Raw genomic sequence first — 23,154 nt, forward strand, 5'->3', positions numbered from 1 at the left:
CATGATGAGACCTCTGACAGGAAAAGCTGCGTTCAGATTTCCACTGCCGGCCAGAACAGCTGACAGCTGGGCTCACCGCGGGTCAAAGGTCACGGATTGGCAGCGTGGGGGAGAAACGTGGAATCTAGAACAGGAAGGAGCGCGAGGCGCCTCCGGATCTCCGGAGAAACTCGGAGGATCGGATCATAAATCTGTTCACATCGTCTCTGTTTACAGTGTTTTATATTCCGTAATGAAATAAATCTGTTTTTCAATATTATCATAAAATATAATTCAGGAAAATTTACCTGCTTCGTCCTGATTGGCCGCTTCGCTCCTAAAGCATCCAGGAAAAAGACTCAATGATCGGACCGGACCGGACCGGACCGACATGCTGGACCGGACCTGACCCACCGGACTGGACCGGACCTGACCGGACCGGACCAGACATCCTGGACCGGACCGGACCCGACCCGCTGGACCGGACCGGTCAGTTTGGGGCGTGCCGTGGTGGCGTAGGGGACAGCACGACCCACATGACCCCTCGGTGCAGCCGTCGCGGGTTCGATTCCCGGACCCGGCGATATTTGCTGCATGTCTTCCCCCGTTTCCTGTCAGCTTACTTTCATATGAGCAACACTAGAGCCACAAAAGACCCTGGAGGGGAGGAGAAAAAAAAAGTTTCATCAGTTTTTCATTGAAAGAAACTGATTTGGAAAATAAATATTTTATTTTCTTTGTTCCTTATATGAATTATTGTCATTTTGGTCCTTAAAATACCAACATTTCCACTTAATGTTGGTATTTTAAATATTAAATGCTTTATAATTAGTTACTCAGTATTTGAGTAGACTTTTCACTAAATACTCTTTATTCTTACTGAGTCTCTTTTTGGCTCCTCTTCCTGTAATTCAGAATATTTCGTCTCATTTGGTTGGTTTTTCCTCATCATATCTGTGGTGCTGCCGCCCCCTGCTGGACAGTCAGCTGTGGTGCAGAACCGGTTCTGGTTTGGAGGGTTGATGGATCTTTGTGTTGTTTTCTCTCAGACATTTTTCTTGTTTTTGAGAAACTCCTGGTGAATAATCTGAATAATCTGATATGGTTCCATGTTTCCATCATAAAAGCCAGAGAAACGAAAAACCTCCACGTTCTGGACGAGGTCTAGATTTTTCCTGCTTCGTGTTGTTGGACTGGAGCTGATTACGTTTCTACGGTTTGCCATCGAGACGAATTCAGAGATTCAGAAAAATGTTACAGAAGACTAATGAAATAATTATTAATATGATGAGGCCGGTCAGTTCCAGGGTTTAATAGTTTTCATAGTTCAGGGTTATTTTGTTGTGACTTTTCGTCCAGTTAGTTTTAATTTTTTTCAGTGTGTTTTCTAGTTTTTATTATTAGTTAATTAATGTTTAGTTTTAGTTCAGTTTTTATTAGTTATGATGAGAAAAGGACGAGAATCCAGGAGCTAATCTGTGGTAGCAACTGGTAAACAGTAATCCAGACAACTAGATAGTTTAGACAAGGACCTGACAGAGAACAAGAAACAGGTGGATATAAATACACAGGGGTAATCAAGGGAACTAGACACAGCTGGGATCAATCAAGGATAAACAGGACAACATGAAACTCAACGGACAGAACCCTAAATAAACAGACAGAAAAACTCCAACCCTGTCATGTTGGGGTTTAGGTTTCTAGCCCACATGCAGAACACCACAGGAGACAAAAATCAGTTGAAGAATATTTATTGTAAAACAATAACCCAGTAAAGATGTTGGCGTGGTTTGGGTCCAGACTGGGGGGGAATGCTGCTAACTGCGGCTCACTGCAGAACAGCGAAAAGGAAATGGTGAGTTCAATGGTAGCTGGGAAACAGGATGTGCGAGAAGGAAAAATCAGCTCTTACTTTCTGGTAGATATAGTCTCGGATTGAGGAGGTGGATACTGCGGGTTCTGGATGGGCAGCAGAGCTGAGCGAGGCCCAAAGGCTGGGAGACGGCGGTGGAGGGCGGACGGGTAAGTTCTGGATTTGACAATGATGGAGGGAAGGGTCCGACAGCCAGCCGGAGGAAGTGAAACTGGAGAATCCTGAGATCTGACAGATGAGGAGGAAATGGGAACTCAGGCAACCTGTGGGAACCACCCACGGCGTCACGAGGAGGGCTTAATCCAAAAGCCACAACGGAGATCTCTCAGGGAGGATCCAGGGATTGACTCAAGAGGAAACACCTGAAGAGCACAGAGAACAAAACGACGAATTACTCGAGAGGAAACTCAGAGGAACGAACTCGGAGACTGACTCCGAGTGGCTCAGAGTACCGTTTTGGCGAAAACACTCCAGCATCGAAGTGCTGGCTGTCAGCATCTTTTCACCTCCAGCTGATGATGAGACGATCATCGTCAGGTGTGCAGAACTACAGGCACGCCTCCCCCTGGAAACCAGCCTCTGGTGCTATCTGGTGGACAACCCTTGAACCACCAAGAGGATCCAAAAATAAAGAAAAAACAGAACCAAAACCCCGGAACCCGGCAGATCCTTCCAGTAAAAACCCTGCTGATCCAGGGTTTCGCTCTGCTTCCTTGCAGATGTTGGATTGAATCAACCAATGAATGATCCAGTCCAACGCCTGAACCGCTGAGCCATGAGAACCCACTGCCACCTGCACAGCTTTGAAAAGCATCAGTGGAGCCTTCTGCACATCCAACCAGAATTCAACAAGTCACCAACTAAACTCTTGTCTTTTCCAGCAGCCATTGTTCAGTGCATAAAAACTATCTGACCAAATGCTGGAGATCAGCTGGAGTTGCTAGGTAACGACTTGGTGCCGGTGAAATTTCACTAAATAATCTGGAAGTTTTTTGAAATGTTTCAAAATCATAATCATAAAGTTATTACCATAAACCATTTGGATGTTTTAAAGTGCTTTGGCTGATTTTAGACCCAAATGTTGGCAGAGATGACAAAATGATTCAGTCTGAATTCACTGTAGGTACAAATAAAACATTAGACTAAGTCCCTGTTTACAGGACAACAGTTTCTGGTGAAAATGGACGTTTTGTTGGGTTTGTTCTCTACATTTACATGAAACCACCGAATGTTTCCTCTGAAACAGCACAGATTGAAATCGAGTTCCAGAGTCCAGTGGTTCTGAACGTACCGGTACCGTTGTCTTGTAAACAGAATAAATGGATCTTTTCTGTCAGAGAATCTCTAGCTAATGCATAGCATGACGCAAAACAGCTGCTTCCTACCATCCACAGAAGAAGAAACTGCTGACAATGCTGCTGTTGCTACAGTTCATGTTCCCCCATCAGGTCCGGTTCCCTCAGCGTCTCTTCATCGCTCCGCATCACCAAGGCGGCAAAATACACGCCTGCTTGTTCAGCTCTGATCTAGAGAACTACAGACACCGTGAAAACTCAAACAACGGGTTTCAGAGAAGTTAGCCCACTTTTTTACAACTGCGCCCTAATCAGACACACACAGTGTGGTTCCCCCAATATCTGGGGGAACGGGACCCGATGGGAGAACGGGACCCGATGGGGGAACGGGACCCGATGGGGGAACGAAACCCGATGGGGGAACGGGACCCGATGAGGGAACGAAACCCGATGGGGGAACGAAACCCGATGGGGGAACGGGACCCGATGAGGGAACGAGACCCGATGGGGGAACGAAACCCGATGGGGGAACGGGACCCGATGGGGGAACGGGACCCGATGGGGAACGAGACCCGATGGGAGAGCGGGACCCGATGGGGGAACGGGACCCGATGGGGAACGAGACCCGATGGGAGAACGAAACCCGATGGGGGAACGGGACCCGATGGGGGAACGGGAACGGGATTTGATAGGGGAACGGGATTTGATGGGGGAACGGGACATACGGGAACGAGACCCGATGGAGGAACGGGATTTGATGGGGGAACGGGACATACGGGAACGAGACCCAATGGGGGAACAGGATTTGATAGGGGAACGGGACATACGGGAACGAGACCCGATGGGGGAACGGGATTTGATAGGGGAACGGGACATACGGGAACGAGACCCGATGGGGGAACGGGATTTGATAGGGGAACGGGACCCGATGGGGGAACGGGATTTGATAGGGGAACGGGACATACGGGAACGAGACCCGATGGGGGAACGGGACCCGATGGGGGAACGCGAACCGACGTGCCTTCAAGTAGAACTTTTTTTTAAAACACATGCCACTTAGTTTCAAAGAACCTAGCACCGCCTAGTGGCGTGGCGAGAGCATTACACGTTTCCGATGTATCGTTACTGTGTGAACAAAGATTGTAATTAGAACGTCTTCATGTAAATGTAATAACAGAAACGGAACAAAAATTAAATTTTCATTCATTGGATCATTGTTAACAGTTCCTGTTTTTTAAATTGTGAAAACAAAATCATGATAATTCAAGAATAAAGTTGTAGAAAAATCACAAACAAAAAACAAGAAGTTACTAAAAATATGAGAAAAAGTTTTTCAATGAGAAAAAAACTTTGATAGAGTTTTGAAGGTCTGGTTTGATCAGATGGGTGATTCTCTCTGTGAAATAAATTATTATTAATTATTATCTGAAAACAGAGAATTTGATGCTGATGGTCAACTAAATGTAGCAAGATGCTAAAAATGGCATTTTAATGCAAATCTCAAATGTTTGACATTATTCTGATAGTTTAATAAGAACTCTGAGTGTGTACATATATATTTATCTATAAGTACACCATGGGGGGGCATGAGGCGCCCGGCGGCCGCTCCCTCAGGAGCCGCCCCTGCTGGTTTTTCTCGGAGCCTGAAGCGGCAGAAAAGCAGCCATGATGTTTCAGACTAGAATCTGATTTTTTCCGGCTGATCACAGAGACTCGGAGCTGCGCAGTGCGGCCCAAAGTGGCGCTGTTCTGCGCAGCTGAAAGCCGCAGCAGGCCCGGTCCAGTCTGAATAAATCAGTTTCTGGGTTCTGAGTCCAGCCCGGCTGCTGCTGTTACTGGAAATCAAAACGTGACGTGAAATGAGCGGAAGCTGCTGTGAGTGTCCAGGTTTCTGCTGCTGCTTCTCCGTTTGTTCCCAGTGATGACCCCACGGAGCTGCGAGGCGCCGCGGCGCCACGCTCCAACCCGCCCACAGTCATGAGGCTCTGCGGCCATTTCCACTCAGGTTCCCCGCATCTCCGCCCGATGCCCGCACGGATGCGCGTGTCTGTGCGGACGCATTGAGCACTCAGTGTGAAAGCTGCCCAGCCCCTCAGATAAAGGCAGAGGAATCCCAAAGCTTTGGTGAGAGCGGCTGGAAGCGAACAGGAAGGCAGGAGAAGCGCCGCGCCGCGCCGCGCTGCGCCGCGCCGCGCTGGCCGCCGCAACAAGCAACAAACCCGGGAGGAAAGCAGCTCAGGCGGCGCTGAAAGTCTCAGTAAATGTACTGCTGCTGTTTTACGTATGACACACACACGCACACACACACACACACACACACACACGAGGGATATAACTGTGGCTCTGCTCTGTAACATAAGCAGAGGAAACTAATATCTGCCGCCGTGGGGAAAAGCTGGAAGGATTTCCTCCAGAACCGCAGCAGATGTTCGATGTGCGGCTCGGTTCCTCCGGGTTTGGGTCACCCTCATACCGAACATGCATTAACACTTTGTGGCCTGTTTTCCGTTTCCCCTCTCGCCTTTGGAGGACCTCCATTTTGAAGAGACATGGCGCGGCTCGGTGGCTCGGACGGCAGCCGGTTCTGGTTCTGGCTGGTTTCGGTGGTTCCGGCGGACAGCTGGAGCTTTTCTTCCTGATCAGGTAGCGGAGGAGGACATGTCGGAACCGATCCATTGATTCTTCATTCTGTGGTTTTGTGTTTAGGATCCCTGAAGCATCGAGGGCCAAAAATTATTCATCATTAAGTTTGAATTTCAACACAGATTTTTAAATGCAGTAAATAATTACCAATATAGAAACTTATTGTTGAGGAAAACATTTATCAATAAACACAAATAATCCAGCAATTTAAAAAAAATATTAACTTGTTGTTAAAATTATACAAAAATGTTAATAAAAGTAATGATTTAATTTGATAGAATATTTCAATATTTCTTGTCTCAAGGACTTAAAGGCCCGTGTGGCGTAAGTATAATCTGTACCTGTCCACTAGGGGGCGCAGTCCAGCTTTACCTGCAGTTATACTCCCGTCCGAAGGGTGGCGCCAAACAGACTGTGATTCACATCAGGAACAAGATTTTACCATTTAACGCCGTTCTGATTGTCATTGAGTTAATTTTAGATCAAAGTGCCAACAACCCAACATCTAGAGTCATTTTCTACAATCTACAGATTTTAAATATGGACCAGCAGCCAGCTGGGCAGAACCAAATGGTTTTGATTCGTCATATTTTACAGTTGGAAAATGAATGGGACTCGGGTGATTTGGCTAATTTATGTATTAGCAACCAGAAGGACACAAATGCTAAAAATAACTTTAGAAAATTTCTTTCTGTTTTCTGTGTCGGCAGCAGATTATCGCCCCCTATGGGCTGCAGGAAGAATTACAGTGAGAGGTCAGAGATTGTTTAGGACTCATCTGATTGGTTAACCTGCAATTAGTGGGCCTGGTGTTAGCCACGCCCACTAATTGATAATTGATCAAATTAATATTTTATTAATTTAACTTAAATACAATTTTAAAAATTCAACAAGTTGTCAGTGTCCAGCTGACCGACACATTTCTCCTCAGTTGTTAGTTTGAATGAAATTGTTTTTCTGACCTGTGACCTGATTGGACCTGGTTATTTATATTTAGTTTTAATAATCCACAGCAGGGTGCCAAAATATTTGTTATGCAACAGCTGATAACTAGCATGATGCTAGTCATCACAAATCAATTATTAAATAAATACTAAATCTAGCTGCATCTGAGATATAATAAATATTTTAAAAATAATTTACAATAAAACAATATTCTAACTTATATTTTTTCCTTTTGCACCATCACATGAATCTTTCGCAGCGATGTTTGAGTGAATCGCGCGGCTCCCGGCAGGTGACGGGGTTAATTATGAAGGATGCAGAAAAGGGGCGGGGCTTCTGGCTGTTTGGTGATTTTCTGGGTTTTGGTGATGAAGATGCGCTGAGCGGCGGTGACGGCCGGCCGAGTGTCTGCCGGCAGGAAGCGGCCAGCAGAGCAGCCGCCCTCAGACTGGATTAGAAACGGGATTATAAAGTTATTCCAAAGCAAACAGAGGAATTTGTGATGTGAGGCTGTTCCCGGGCCGCTGGGTTAGCGCATGCTTTGGAGGAGGGGAGTGAGTGTGTGTGTGTGTGTGTGTGTTGGAGGGGGAATGGGTGAGAGAGAGAGAGAGCTCAGGATCCGGGCCTAGGAAGTGCTGCCGCGGGGACTCGCCTCATCCGCTCTCAAAAATCCTGAAATTGGGCCGTTTATCCGCCAGAATGAGGCGGCGGCGCGGCGCGGCGGCGCTCCGCTACACCGGAATGGTAAGATTCAGGCGGCACATCCCGCGACATGCGGCGTTTTCTGCGTGATTTCTGCTCTTTCTGACGCTCATAGCCCCGCATATGTCGGTGGGAGCGCGTGCGCGTGTCTGCGCGCGTGCGTGCTGGTGTGCGTTGCTGAACTTGTTTTTTTGTCGCCTTTGGTTTTTTTTTCCATCCATCAAGCCGCCGCATGCATAATGCACACATGTCGTCACACACACACACACTTTTCCTCATGCGTGGACACACGCACGCACACACTCACGCGCGCGCGTGGCCCTGTTAATCCCAATTCCTGATGTTTTTTTTAATCATGTAACCTGACGTAGCGGCCTGATTGGCCGCCGCGCGTCCATGAGATTCCTGCCTGACCTTATCGCGTTGGATGTCATTTCCAACATCTCGCGATAGCAGCGCAGACCGGCAGCTCCGTGTTTTCAGCTGAATGTGACGTCAGGACGCGCCGCTGCAGGATCCATGTTTTTGTTTTTTTTTATTTTTTATTAGACACTTTGAACAATTGTACAAGATCACGTGGCATGTAGATACATGAAGAGATCAAGTCTGACAGGCTTAAGGCACACATATAATTATAAGACAATAAAATCTAAATAAATCAAATGTATCAGACATCAAACAGAGAGAAAGCAGAACGACAAAAAGAAAAAGAAAAAGAGGCTTTAGTTCTCACATAAATTCAGTTCATAATAGAGCTGTATTCATTCCTGCTTGTTTTTCATCAGTTTTAGGTTCTGAAGTGATTTTTGTCCATTAAAAGGTTTTTAAAAGCTGAAAAGTCAGGATTTCTATTTCCCATTTACAGCAGTGGATGAAGAATCTGGTGAGGATCAGCAGGTTGTGAAGAATGAGGTTCTTCTGTCTCTGTGGGTTTTTCCAAATATTAGATCCTCTGTTTTTAAGGGATGATGGAGGAAAGTTTGGATGAGATCCAGTCCTGAAAGTTCCTCCAAAATGTTCCAGTTTGCACACAATAGAAAAAGAGACGATCTGTTGTTTCAGTCGTTGTCACAAAAGGTCCAGCTGTTGGTATCAAAGTTGAATCTTTGTCTTAATAATTCCCTGGATGGAAAAAAGTTATTGAGAATTTTAAAATGAACTTCTTTAGCTTTAGGACTTAGAGGAGATTTAAGGTCAGCAGTTCTCCACTTATTAACCTCTGAATCAGAAAACTAATTTAAAATGGAGTTTTATTTGGTCGGACAGGAAATATAAAGTTAGTTAGATGCTGACGCCTCCGTTTGTTAGAATTACTTTTGTCCAAAAGGTTAAATCCAAACAGTTGAAGTAACTGAAGGTTAGCTGATTGAATGTTTATATTTTAATCAAATATTTGACTGCAGAGGGGTCAGAGGTCAATACTGTGTTAAATTGAGTATGTGAGCAATCCAGATTATACAATAAGCAAAATAGGATCCATGTTTTATTTTGGCTTCATTCAGATCTGATGAGGAAACAGAGCTGCAGTTTACAGCTCAGATTATTCCTGCATAGTAATATCACAACACTCTACCATTCATTGCAGCCCAAAGAAATATTAAAAACAGAGATGATTTTAAAGTTTCCAACTTTAGCTAACTTTATTAATCAGCGGTTCAATTTGAAACATTTTGCATTTTCTTATTATTCTTCTTCCATTTCGCACTTAAACTATCATGAATCTTTTGTTTTGGCAGTGAATTATTTTGACACATATCTAATATATACTTTACCCTGTTTTTATGTGACTGTAAACTATAATTAAACCAAAAATATCTCATTTTATCTGAGTCACAAAAACATTATTATTTTTTTACAATAGGCTGGTTTCAGGCGGGTAAATACAACAATAATAAAACAGCTTTTAAATTAGCTGCTCTGTTATCGCTTATTATATCAGCTGTTATGTGATTTATTTTCTTGTTTTATTGATTTATATTGCTGTTATTTTATATAATGTTTATTATATTGCTGTTTATTTTCTTAATACTGAAGCTAAAAGAAATAAAGTATAAAGACTTTATCACTGCATCTGTCATCATGAGTTACGGTGAAACTACGTTTATTTGAGCTCAGATTTCTATAACAATGAATGGGATCATTTATGACTTTTTAATTTTCTATGGCTACAGTTTAGAGACATATTGCCTTCAGTGTTGCCAACATGGTTGAAGTTGCTCCGGCTCTGAAATAAGCAAATATGCTTTCACACTATTTATAAGATAAATATAAAAAGACGTTAATATTTTAGTCTTTAGGTGAACCTAAAGGCTGAATTAATCACTGGATAATCATCCTGGTTAAAACTTTCATTTAATGCTGGAAGTTAGAAATGGATCATTTATAACTGTAGACTTTTGTTGTTTCAGTTTTAACTTGGGGCTGAAACGATTAATCAGATTAACCAGTTGTTGAAAAAATTGTCAACTAATTCATGAATCGATGGTTAAATGGAGAATAAAGACTCTAAAACAAGACAATTTGCTGAAACTGTCAGAACAATTGATTATCATATCATCTGAAATGTGTTTTCAGGTAAAAGGATGTGGAATTAGGGTGTTTCTGTGCTAGCGATGCTAACGGTCTGCTCTTCCTGTTTCAGGGTCGGATCATGTCAGAATGAGCAGGCCTTCCAAAGGCCCTGACAGGAAGTCCAGCTGCCCTTTGACCCCGGCCCGCGACCCGTGCTGCGTCGGCCCGGCCATGTCGGCCGCCGCCTCCTCCCTCAAACACGCGTCTGTCTACGGCTACATCCAGTCAGACCACTCTTCCTCCTCCTCCTCCTCCTCCTCCTCATACAGCCCCCTGCGGAGGCTGCAGCACCTCACCAAGATGGTGAGCCGGCCCGACCTGGTGCTGCCGAGCCGGGGGCCCGTCCGGCGCTGGGACTGGGGGTCCAACCAGAGGGACAGGGTCAGGATGGAGGACTGCTGGGCGGAGCACAGACAGTATTCTGTCTCCCAGGAAGACGTTGACGTCTCGTCTTCTTCTGGTCGAAAGCAAACGGATCTCCAAAGTGAAAGTAAAGACTTTCCTGCTGTTTGTTTCCACCAATCTGCTGTTTCTGAGAAAACGGGAGGCGACTCTCCGTCCAGCCCGCCGAGCCCGGCCTTCTCTCTGGACAGCAGCAGCCCCTTCGCAAACAGCCTGCTGCACTTCGACTCGGCTTTGCTTGAGGCCGACGGCGTCGACGAGGAGCCGCAGAGCGCCGCGCCCGGCCCGGGTTTCCTGGACAAATGCAACCAGCCGCAGACCGCGCCGCAGCTCGCCCCCGCAGACGCTCGTCTGGACCCAGTGGCGGCGGCGGCGCCCAAGGTGGTAACGCGCTCCCAGTCCTCGGGTCAGCGCCGGCGGTACTGGGACGGCTCAGAGGACGAGTGGGACAGCGACTCGGAGCTCTTCCTGTTTGATGACTGGCCTGCATGGCGGACGGTGGTAGGCAATAAATCAATGATATCTATTGCCATATCGATAGATAATATGTCTGATAGAATAATCAATATATAGAATATTCACTGAACTCTGATTCAGAACTGCACAGTATTCTGGGAGATGTAGGCAGAGGACAGACTTGACCCGCTCAAACTCTCACGACTGGCTAAGCTAGCTGGGTAGCATCCACTAACTCGCTCACTCTTCGGTTACCTAGCAACTCGCTCACTCTTTGGTTACCTAGCAACTCGCTCACTCTTCGGTTACCTAGCAACAGCCTGTTGCAGCAGTTCCAGGTTTCTCCTCATAGATGCTTAAAAATAGAAAATGTGAATAAAAATTGGATCAAACAGTTCAGCAAACTGAACAAAATCAAATCAATAATGATCAATATTAGCTGATATGAGATATTGTTTTCTGCCGTGTCGTCCAACTGTAGATAAGCATAAAAACAGAAAACTAACATTTCTATTTATATTGGCTAATGTGCAGTAGGCGTCTCCAAATCAACCTTTAAAAACTTAAATCCATTTAAAAGACAATGAAACAACACAGTAAGATAAAATGTCCTAGAGACAAAGTATGTTTTTACAGTGTAGTTCAGACCCACTCATCGACTCAAACAACTGAAGGATTTACTGTTAAATTTTGCTGCAGTTTGTTTTGTGGTGTGAAATTGTTTATTAATCAATGGAAAACAGAATTAAAGAGGTCAAAGGTCAGAAACATTTACTTCTGGTTTATCTGCCTGCTTGTGAAGTAACTGCAGGAGAAAACTGTGTGGGTTTGTTCAAAGTGTTCGTCTCCTGCAGCAGCCGAGCGGCTCGAGGAAAAAGCCTCCGCCGCCGGTCAAGTTCGCTGAGGGGGAAATCGTTTGGGCCAAGTTCGGCCGCCGGCCCTGGTGGCCGTGTGAGGTGCTGGCCGACCCGGCGCTGGGCGTCCATCACAGGATGAAAGGTAGAACCGAAAACCCGTTTGATTCAGTCAGATCCAGATTTATGATTCAGTTAACGATTAATCGATCACTAAATTAATTGACAATTATTTCCGTAATGATTAAAACGATTAATCGTTACTAATCGATGTTGAGCTTGGTTTCAGTTTGACCTTGTTTTACTCCAGGTGGGTCGTCGCTATGGAAACGACTCACCTGGAGGATAATTGCTTCCTGGCAACTTCAGCCTGAATCTTCTCCAACTTAATTTGTTTTGTTTTTTCTCAACACGTTTCCTGCAACTATTGATTCTTTCCATCAACATGTCAGACACAACGATTGTAACTCAACTGGAAAATAATTATTTTTTCTGCAGATCATAAGATTTTGTTTGAAATTGCAACATATTTTCAGAAATCAGTCTTTACACTTGTGCTTTTTTCTTGTACTTTGCCAAATTATTTTTGCGCTAATGATTTATGTTTTAGCATTTTCAACCACCTTGTTGGATGTTTTATCCATATTTCAGCATATTGTTAACTCATTCTGTACTTTCTGGGTATTACTGTTGTAATTCCCACATTCTAAAAATAATCAGCAGGTATTGGTTTCTTTGCAGAGCCCTGCGACCGGCTCTGTCGGCTGTATCACGTCCGGACCTTTGGGGAGCCGAAGGAGTTCGTTTGGGTGGAGGAAAAATCAACTCAGGCGTTTCACGGAGGCTTTGAGTTCGACCAACTTCTCCTTTTGAGACGAAGAAGCAAGCAAAGAGAGCAGAACAACAGAAACACTGTAAGTGTTCAATTGTGAATTATTGCATGATGCGTGTTGTGATGAAAGGTTGGTCCTTCGCTTTATTGTGAGACGGTAGCTCTAATCTAAGACCCTAACAGAAATCTGTGACTACCAAAAGCATCATGAGAAGATACCAGTCTGTTGTTTTGGTTAAATAAGTCTTACGGACACGTTTTCTCGTCTTGCTGCAGATCCCTAAGCGTTTCCAGCATTCGTGGAGATGCAGTGTGGCCGAGGCTGAATCTGTTCTGTCTGGACGACCCGACGTTTCTCCGTCTCTGGCTCCATCCACAGATCAAACCTTTTCCTGCAGTTCCCCGGCAGAAAGACAGAGGAAGCCCCACCCAGCCGTTCCCTCGCCCTCTCTGCCGGGTCCCGCTGTTTCTGAATCGTTTCACTTAACAAATGGATCCACCTCGTCTGCAGCTACAACACAGACAAAACCAAGCACTTTAAAGAAAACTTCTAGCAAGAAGAAGCCAAGCAAATCCCTTCAGGACCTTGGGAATGAAAACACATTGTGTTGCAGTCTTGATCAGTCTCACAAAGACAACAGAGAGTGCCCTTACTCTGATCTCGACTCGGTCCCGAAGATTTTGTGTCCTAAAGCACTTGAGCGTCAACCGAAGCTGCTTCCATGCCAGCCGTCTGCGACTGCAGTCAAAGAGCTAAAGAAGCAGCCAGAGACCCAAACCGGACTGTGGTTCAGTAAATCAGGCAGAGACCGGCGACCTAAAACTACCAGCCCAGTGTCAGACCACTCCCTCTTTAGTAAGGGCCCCTGTAAGAAAAAGCACTTATCCACTGTTAGTAAGAAGGCACCGGTTCTCTCCGCCTCGTTGGCTGAATCCAGTGACCCGGTCATACTGGCAGACACTAATAAGTCAACAGATAATGGTCCGATACATGAACATTCAGTATCTGAGAAATGTAAGGCCAATGAGGCCAACCCTGTTGAAGGAAGAGGCGGGTCTTTGGACAAACCAAAGGCCCAGCTGTCCACTGACGACAAACAGACTTCTGAGACCAAAATAAACCCTTCGAGCATTTCGTCTGACGACCCAGATGTTGAAAAAGACTTTCATCCCTCCAAGAATGTCGGTTTTAATGACAACTCAGATTCTCCAAAGAGGGTAACATCTGTAAGTTCAACTGAACTTTCTGTCGTAATTGCTACTGAACAACTTGATAAAACTGAAAAACCTTCTGACCAGGAGAAAGAAAGCAAGCAGACTTTGAGGCCCTGTTTCAAAGTCGAAAAAAGAGATCCAGTCTCAATATTAGAAAAACAAAAACATCTGGTCTCTAAATGCAGACTCCCGTTTGTGAAACTGATACGAAAGGAGATAGAGCAAAACAAATATTTACACTCATGTCTGACCCATGTCACTACTAACACAAGTGAATGCAATAAGAAAGAGAAAACATCAGATAGTAATGTGAATAAAGCAGCAGCTAATAAATCAGACTTGACAGGCAGCAAAACGAGCGTCTCCACAGATCAAATTACACCTTCAAAATTCATCAAGGTCTCAGTCAAGAAGCTACGAGCTAGAAGTGAGTCTGGCCTGCTTCGGCTGTCATCAGAGTCACCGCCTGAACACAACGCTCCCACACCTGGAAACGACGCTAAGACACCTGGAAACGACGCTCCCACACTTGGAAACAACGCTCCCACACTTGGAAAAATTGCTCCCACACCTGGAAACGACGCTAAGACACCTGGAAACGACGCTCCCACACCTGGAAACGACGCTCCCACACTTGGAAAAATTGCTCCCACACCTGGAAACGACGCTAAGACACCTGGAAACGACGCTCCCACACTTGGAAACAACGCTCCCACACTTGGAAAAATTGCTCCCACACCTGGAAACAACGCTAAGACACCTGGAAAGAACGCTCCCACACCTGGAAACAACGCTAAGACACCTGGAAACAACGCTCCCACACTTGGAAACAATGCTCCCACACCTGGAAAAAATGCTCCCACACCTGGAAACAATGCTAAGACATCTGGAAACAACGCCAAGACACCTGGAAACAATGCTCCCACACCTGGAAACAATGCTCCCACACCTGGAAACAATGCTCCCACACCCGGAAACAACGCTCCCACACCTGGAAAAAATGCTCCCATACCTGGAAACAACGCTCCCACACCTGGAAACAACTCTAAGAAACCTGGAAACAACGCTAAGACACCTGGAAACAATGCTCCCACACCTGGAAACAACGCTCACACACCTGGAAACAATGCTCACACACCTGGAAACAAGGCTAAGACACCTGGAAACAACGCTAAGACACCTGGAAACAACGCTCTCACTTCCACAAAACTTTCTGATGCATTGAGCAGCCCCGAAGTAGAACGTATCCCAGCGTCAAACGTCAGTCTAGAAAGTATCACCGCCTTATCGTGCAATGAATCAAACAGGTTAGAATGTAAAGACATTTCTGTTTGCAGTCAAACAAAGACATCGTCTGACCAGCCAGACTGCTCAGAGGAAAACACTTCATCTACTAAAACTGCAGCTTCTCCAACAGGAAGTCCTCACCTCCCTGAAAGTCGGCCTGCTCCAAAATCCAGAACAGCTGTTCACAAACTGAAGCAGGCTAAAGAAATTCAAAAAGTCCTGAAAGACCAGCCGGCCCATCTTCCAGCCAGCAGTCGGCTGATGACCAGAGCGCTGAAGGCCTTGCAGGTCGTCGATCAGAGGAAGCGTAGAAAAGCTCAGCAGGCGATTGAGCAAACTAAGCTGAGCAAACCTCTGGACACAGTTCAGGATTCTGCTGAGCCCAAATTTGATATTTGCACTAATTTAAAATTTCTAAAATCTACTCATGTTGACAATGGTGATTGCTTTTCTAGATGTAGCTCCCCTTCCGTACTGTTCTCTGACTCAGATGATTTTGAAACTGATGTTAAAAGTGAAGATGAAGACCTTTCAGTTTCTTCAACTCCGCCAATGGACTTCATACCCCTTACATCTATAGTTAAGGCAAAGCACGAAGATCTGCCCCCAACAACACAACCTCCATCACCTCCATCACCATTTTCCTTCATGAAAGCCTTCAAGAATGTTACGGAGGTTTCCTTTCAATCCTTACCAAATGGCAGCAATGGAAAGCCGGTCTCTTTCAGGCCACACTCAAAATACCAGTTTAGCACTTTTCTTATGATGCTGAAGGACTTGCATGACACTAGAGAGCGAGAAGGCGCGCCCCTAGAGTTAGAGATTGGGCCACCCAGTGCACATGTGAAGGTGGAGCCGCTGATGATGCCACACAAGGCTCCACTGGATGGACACGGCCACACACGTGTTCTTAGCAAAACCGACCCAGTCCCAGACAAAAGTGTGATTGGACAGAACAGATGTGGTAAAGGCCAGAAACTGAAGAGGCCCTGTAGCAGAAAGAGTGGCAGCCATTGGTTGAAAGGGAAAACCAATCACAGAGTGCCTGGACCTGGTTTTTCTGGAGTAACGTCAGCAACAGGAATCACTTCCTGGCCAACAGCAGATATTACTTCAAAAATAATGGATGTACAAATTGGCAGGAGCTGGATCCAGGCTGGCTGCAGTGGAGACGTTGGTGGGCAAGAGGAGCAGCAGAGATGGGAAAGACTGAAGGGCAGCCAGCAGGTTGGTGTTCCTCCGGAAAGGAGGGAATGTCCGACACTCATCCTGGAGCAGCCAACCAGCCTCAGAGACGACATGATGAACAAGAGGCAGGACTTGATTCTTGAAGCTGAGGAACAAGACAAGACTGCAGCCGGTAAGGACAGTCTGACGTACCGTCCTTACAAAAATAACAACAATGGAAAGTTGACATTTTCTGTAGCACAATATTTTCCATTTTGTGAAATGTGATAAACTGAACATGAAAGCTGATGTCTTCCTGCCATTAGAGCTGAGATAAAACACCTGTAATGTAGATGAAGGTGAATGTCTGCGCATTTACTACAGATCAGACTAAAATCAGAGTAAACATTCAAAACTATTCCAGACTTTGGATGAATTGTTTTTCCAAGACTTATTGCAACAACCAAAGTTTTCCTGTCTGTTAGGCTACATTCACTCTGCAGACTGAAGTGACTCAAACCCCTTTTTTTGCCTTAACACGACCTGCATCTGATCTTTTCATGACAGTCTGAACAACACAGATCAAATTTTTCCAAAGGCAACCCAGGCTATATGTGGTTCTAAATCCAATCCATTTCTGATCTTTTGAAATGTGGCCTGTGTCTGACGGGCAGGCCGCATTCATCCAACCATTTTGGTTAGCTTCAGGTTTCTGTTCTTGGCTAATCAGAGTGGCACCTGCTGGGTCTTCTGCTGCTGTAGCCCGTTTCTTTCAAAGTTTGACTGGTTGTCCAATCAGAGGTGGCATTAGCCAGTAGATCATCAGTTTCTGGAGCAGTAAGACCAAGCCAAACCGGGCCAGTCAACATATCCTGAATGTCTTCCCTTTCTAAACCTCAGGTTGATTTTCAGAAAGTCATCTTCACCTAGGCCTGTCACGATAGCAAATTTTGCTGAGCGATTAATTGTCTCAAAAAATTATTGCGATAAACGATAATATTGTCTGAAGACCTTTTTACACTGATTTAATGGAAATGATGTAATAATGATGCGATTTCCTGCCAAAGATAGATACACTTTATTTTCAAAAGAATATTTAACACTGGAGCTGATAAACAAAATAAACAAAACAACCAAAAACAAAATGGATTCTCAGTCTCCATTAACAAAAAATGTACTTGATAAAAACTAAACAACATAAAGCCAAAGTGGAAATAAATACTGCATTCAACCAAAAGAGTGCAGATTATGAAGTCTGTATATTATGTTGCCCTTCAGTAATAATTAGATTTAAATAGAGAAGATGGGCACATCGACTACCTGATGCAATAGTTCACACTACATGATGTTTTGCTCCTATTTTTCCCCTTATAACAATCTTAAAACGTTGGTCTTTCTAAGATTGTGTGGTGTGTTATGGTAGATCGTCGTTGCCGCTCTGATCTAAATCAGAGGTTTTCCCCGACTGGCAGCTTTAACTCCACCTGTTGAATGTGACAGGTAGCCAATCAGAAAGCGAGGATTCTCCTCCGTGTTTTCTGAGGGGAAATTATGGAGGGGAATCCCAAACAGCTGACACGGAGCAACAGCGGACATTGGAGATGATATGTGGAAACAACATTAATGTTTATTCAACATGCAAAGAATATAGAAATGACAAGAGGAGGAGTTGGAGCTAAATTGCTACCGCAGTTGATAAACCCAGTAACTTTTCAGCTGTTCTTCGTTAACGTGACGTAAACAGGTTATAATGATTTTCATTCAGTCAGGACTTTACTCTGACACTAGCCACATGCATTGCAGGTAGATTGTAGTAAAGCATTGATTAATGCCTGGTTTTAAAATTAGTTCACTTTACTAGTAGCCATTATTTTGTGCCCATTGTTGGACACCACACGGCAGGACCGAACCCGATGGAACCGTTAAACCTAGGATTTCTGTCGGCTAATGTTTGGTCTGTCAGGTTTTGAAAATGGGCCGACAATCGGCCGACAGCTCTAAGATTGTGTAGTGTGCGCTGGGCTTTACACTAAGGAAATGAGGTCAGAGGTCAGTGGAGAGCACCGGAGTTGAGCCTTTTTTCATTCAGTGTCATCAACAGAAAGAGAAAAAGGCCGGAAGAGACGATAATGGCGATAATTAAAATGATGTTGATAGTTTTAATTTATCGTACGATTAATCGATTTATCGTTTATCGCGACAGGCCTATCTTCACCAAATCTAAACTCATTGAGTTGTTCCTGTGTGATTCGCTCATTTACAAGTTAGTTACTCAATAAGTATCTAGAGAGTGTTGAATGATTTCCTTCCTTTTGTGTTTCCAGAACATAAACGAATACGAAAACCCAGCAAGAGACTTCTTGAATGGACTGAAGAATACAGCCAGATTTTCTCCCCAAGGAAGAAACCCAAAAAGTCTCTCCAGCTGTTTGGAAAGGTGAGCTCTGTTCTGTCTCTATAGTCAAACATCGTTCTCACAACTAGGGCTGGGCGATAGGAGGAAAATCTAATATCTCAATATTTTTGCTACATACACAATATATATCATGATATTTCAAAATAATCTCCATTGTTATCTTAATCTATATAGCATGTAAAATGCCATCGGAGTACTCTATTCAAATGGACCAGTCACGTTTTTTTATTCCTAAACAAAATCAGAATAAATTCAAATATTTTATTGTAGCCATCAGTTGCACAAAGATGTTTTTCATTAATGAAAAAACAATACTGCCTCTTTCTGGTGTCAACACTAGACCTTTAATAAACAAAACCATATCAGCAAAAAAAGTCAAGATTAAAGAAACAAAACTTGAAGTTATTCTAAACTCAGCAGGACCTGGACAGGCCACACGTATCAAACTATTAGCACATGTTGCCAGTTTTGAGCATCAAACCACAAAAAGCGCAATAATGGTAAACGCTGCCAAATTCAGGCAAAGTCTGCAAATCCCATTAAGACTTGTTTAATCACAGCACACAGAGCATCTGAAAACCTTTTAAATAACAATTGTTAGTCATTTTAACCTAACAAACCTAACAATTGCTCTTATTGTGATACAAAGCACATCACACAAAATGGTCAAAGAAAAAAATAGGAAATAATCCTAAACTAATAAAGAAGCTGAAGTCCAAATGGAGACGTTAATACCCCTGAATATTGTCAGCTTTCTACAGATTCTGTGCTAAAAACACAAGCCTATGGAAAACTTATTAGATGGTGAAATCAATTTGAAATCAATCTTTTGTTTACAGGTTTCGCAAATGACCTCATTTTTGTTGGACATCCTCCATAGAAAATCCAAACCAGATTATTGATTCAGCGCGGTTTCTCTAAGGCCTTGGACTAGTTTTGCAAATACATTGGGACAAACAATGGCCAGGGTCAGCTAGGTTTGAGCTAGGCTCGGGGTCAGCTAGGTTTGAGCTAGGCTCGGGGTCAGCTAGGTTTGAGCTAGGCTCGGGGTCAGCTAGGTTTGAGCTAGGCTCGGGGTCAGCTAGGTTTGAGCTAGGCTCGGGGTCAGCTAGGTTTGAGCTAGCTTTACAGTTGACGCGTTAAACCGGACTCACACCCCGTCTCCTTACGTCGCGTTCACATGAACTGGCGGATCTGGAAGTTGTTGTTGCGGAGCAGCTGCCTTTGCAATGATATTCATGAGAATACGGCTCCAACGTAGCATTAACTAAAACCGCCATGCTGCTCTCGCGCTCCACCTGAATTTCAAAAGTGCGACGAACTCGGCCTTCATTCGCCCGCTCACCTGAGCTCCCGCTGCCGCCATGTTGTTAGCTCCGCGCCGTAGCCGGGCTAGTGATGGCCAAATGAGGCCTCTAGTGATGTGTCGGTCGCGAACGATCCGGCTCTAAGAGCCGGCTCTTTGAAGTGAACGATTGGAACCGGCTCCACAATGGGAGCCGTTTTAGGATCCTATTTGGGAGCCGGGTTTTTTTCTACAGTATATCGCTGTCTCTCCGCCTCCCTGTCGTGCTTGTGCTCTGCAAGTGCCAGAGCCGATAGTTTTTCCCCACATCGTTTTTTTTTTGTCCTGCGGTGCCTCGCTGTCTCTCCCCCCCTTCTCCCTCTCCTTGCTCGTTTTGCTCTTCTGCCAGTGCTAGAGCTGAGAGGTTTTTTCCCTCGGTCCACTGGCCTCATGTCAAGCGTGTGCTCCACACATCTGACCAATCACACATAGTTTCAATTAATAATGTGGCGGGAAAACACTGAAAAAAAAGTTTATCTCCACTTTTTTTGTGGAAACGGCAGGCAGTTGGCCAAGCTGTATAGCGTTGGTCGGCAGGTGTTTATGTACAGACACTCAGTCAGCGGTCAAGAAGCACAGAAAGAAGGGGAGTCAGTGTGAGAACTGAATAGGTGAAAATAAATGAGTGACAGAAAACGGAGCAAGATTTGGACTCATTTTAATGCTACATCAAGCTCCAGGGCAGAGTGCAGACTGTGCAAAGTCAGCATTTCCTATCTGCAGGCTCGACAAACAACCTGCACAGCCACATGCGGACATCACACGCATCGGTATTGCTATAGCATTGTTATGCTGCATTTTTACTCATCATAAGTGCTTAACAATGTCAATAATGAAACAAAATATTATAAAATTAGGTTTAAGCTATTAATTAATTAATAATGTCAAAAATATATATGGGGAGCCGAAAGAGCCGGCTCTCCACAGTAAGAAGAGCCATTAGAGCCGCATCTCGAAAAGGAGCCGAAAATCCCATCACTAGAGGCCTCAGCTTCCCAGCCCTTTGCTTTGCACAAAGGTTCATAACTCGGTGCTTCATTCATTTCTCACTAGTGACATCTGCTGCTGAAACTGTTTCAGCCTGTCACTCAGTTAGACAAACTTGAAAAAATTAGTAAATGCAATATTGTCACAAGGTTTTTGTCAAACTCATGTTTAGTAACAGGAGGGTCAGTTAAATCCTACTTAACAAATTTGTTTAGTTATTAAAATGATTTGTAGCCAGTCCTGATATATGTTGACTGTCAGTGGCTGTTTTCTTTCACATCATCGACTGATTTGACAATAAACACATTTGTTTTACTGTATTCAGAGTGCGGTGCTTGTTGGGGAAGACAGTATTCATTGAGATTTGATTTGTCCCCTGAAAAACTAAAATTTGTCAAAAATTCTCATTTTCTTGGATTTCTATTCTCTCTCTGATCTGATCTCTTATATTTTTACTCATCATGCCAGAATTTTACTCTTCCACCAGCTTTAAGTTTGTTTCTGCTGTGCAAGACTGATATATCTTATATATATCCTCAATTTCCCTATGGGATTAATAAAGTTTAACCTAACCTGTCTTTGCTGATCAAAATAATAGTGGAAATTTCCAGAAGGTGAGAATTTTGGAGGTGAAGGAGTTAATTATTTTTATTTAAGATTATTGTGAGCGATCATCTCAAGTCTTCCCAGATGTCAGATTTTTTCCTGTTGCTGGCTCCATTTCAATCAAGTTTATTTGTGTAGCAGTTCAAAGTGCTTTACATCATAAAATCACAAAAATATAAAGTCATAAAAACACCATAACAACAATAGAGAAAACTGGTAACAAACATTACATGAGTGCCATCATCAAAATCATTAATACACATTAATATGTTGGTCGATGTTCCTTTTTACTTCAGCTGCTGAAGACAAAGACTCTCCTTTCATCAAATACAACAACCCATGAAGCAGCACGGCTCATCAAGCTTTTATTTTGAAAAATGAAGCAGTCAGTGACCCATGCAGTGCCTCAAGCCAGACTGACCAATAGGGGGGGCTAGTGATGCATTCATAGTCTGTCGAATAAACAATACTTGCAGTGATTTTTATTTAAAGGACAATTTATACGTGATGGTTGCGTTGGAGCCTCTTTAACCACGGCGAATTGAAAAACGATGGCTGGCCGATGCATCCAGTTTTCTGGAAACGTCGCCCAGCCTCAGTCCTACTCAATCTTTTCTCCACTAGGCCAACGAATCTGTTGCTGCCCTGCATGAGCTTTCGGACTTGGAGAAGAACCTGGCCGACAGCTCATCGTCCTCCTTACTTCCTGAAATAGTGACGCCGCCGCCAGAGGAGTTGGCTCCAGCCACGCCTGCAGAAACCCAGATTCCCAAAGCAGAACCGCCATCGACCCAAGAGCTTCCGGTGCTTTCCATCGACTCCTTAACTCCGCCCCCTGAAGTGGAGCCCTCCCTGTCAGACGGCCTAGTCAAAGGCAACAGTAATGTTTCTGCTTTTCATTTATTTATAAAGGACGTTTCGTTGAACTCTTTACGCAGCATTCCTTTTAAAGAGGCAGTACGTAACTTTTTTAAAATCTTGTTTTTGTTGAAAGTGTCACCATTCATCAGCAGATCAACCTTTTCTCTGAGCTGCTATCGCCAAGAAATGAACCAAAAACAGAACCAGGAAGCAGGGCTTAGTGCTGTGAATCTCACTGCTAAATGTGCTAATGCAGGAGGAACAGCTTACAGGAAAACTGTTTATGTGCCATTAGCATGGCTATGCTAACTGGCCATAAGACTACAGGCTATGCTGCCTACAGTGTAGCAGAAAGCAGCGCCAAACAAGTTTGTGATCGATAGCACTAAGCCCCGCCTTCTGGCTCTGCTTGGTTGTTTCTCGTTAGCACTGGGAGAAGGAAGAGATCGATCTTTTCCCAAACTGTCACAACATTTGAACAAATATCTATAAAATGTTTTTATTAAAGTTACGAACTGCAGCTTTTCCTTCCAGGATTTGATCTCAGTTGAGGTTTTGCTTGCGACCAGGTTATTTCAACCTTTTCCTGCTAACATGATGTTGATTTATTTGATTTTTAACTCCAGTTAGTTTCAACATTTTCTTTATAAAAGTTTTGGTTTTTGTGGCACATTGTTTGTTGTATTAGCAGAATAAACGTGAAGATTATGCAGCTGGT

The 23,154-nt window shown here is 44.2% G+C and overlaps 2 protein-coding genes across 2 annotated transcripts in view; one reads left to right on the forward strand and one right to left on the reverse strand.

The window, feature by feature from the left end:
• Positions 1-1,714: 1,714 nt before the first annotated feature.
• Positions 1,715-4,372, reverse strand: LOC114152966 (aggrecan core protein-like). The gene is made up of 2 exons (XM_028031152.1): positions 2,305-4,372; positions 1,715-2,214 (listed from the first exon to the last, which is right to left on the reverse strand). The coding sequence occupies exon 1, from the start codon at positions 4,196-4,198 to the stop codon at positions 3,455-3,457; it is 744 nt and encodes a 247-aa protein (XP_027886953.1). The 5' UTR covers positions 4,199-4,372; the 3' UTR covers positions 1,715-2,214; positions 2,305-3,454.
• A 2,681-nt stretch (positions 4,373-7,053) lies between these two features.
• nsd1b (nuclear receptor binding SET domain protein 1b) overlaps positions 7,054-23,154 on the forward strand; it is a 30,601-nt gene continuing 14,500 nt past the window's right edge. Inside the window, exons 1-7 of the mRNA XM_028031609.1 lie at positions 7,054-7,479; positions 10,079-10,911; positions 11,721-11,865; positions 12,462-12,634; positions 12,829-16,414; positions 18,546-18,658; positions 22,200-22,742. Coding sequence (XP_027887410.1) covers positions 10,096-10,911; positions 11,721-11,865; positions 12,462-12,634; positions 12,829-16,414; positions 18,546-18,658; positions 22,200-22,742 — 5,376 coding nt within the window. The 5' untranslated portion in view covers positions 7,054-7,479; positions 10,079-10,095. The remainder of the gene's footprint in view (positions 7,480-10,078; positions 10,912-11,720; positions 11,866-12,461; positions 12,635-12,828; positions 16,415-18,545; positions 18,659-22,199; positions 22,743-23,154) is intronic.

The sequence above is a fragment of the Xiphophorus couchianus genome, chromosome 11, assembly GCF_001444195.1.
Source record: "Xiphophorus couchianus chromosome 11, X_couchianus-1.0, whole genome shotgun sequence".
NCBI classification, from domain to species: domain Eukaryota; kingdom Metazoa; phylum Chordata; class Actinopteri; order Cyprinodontiformes; family Poeciliidae; genus Xiphophorus; species Xiphophorus couchianus.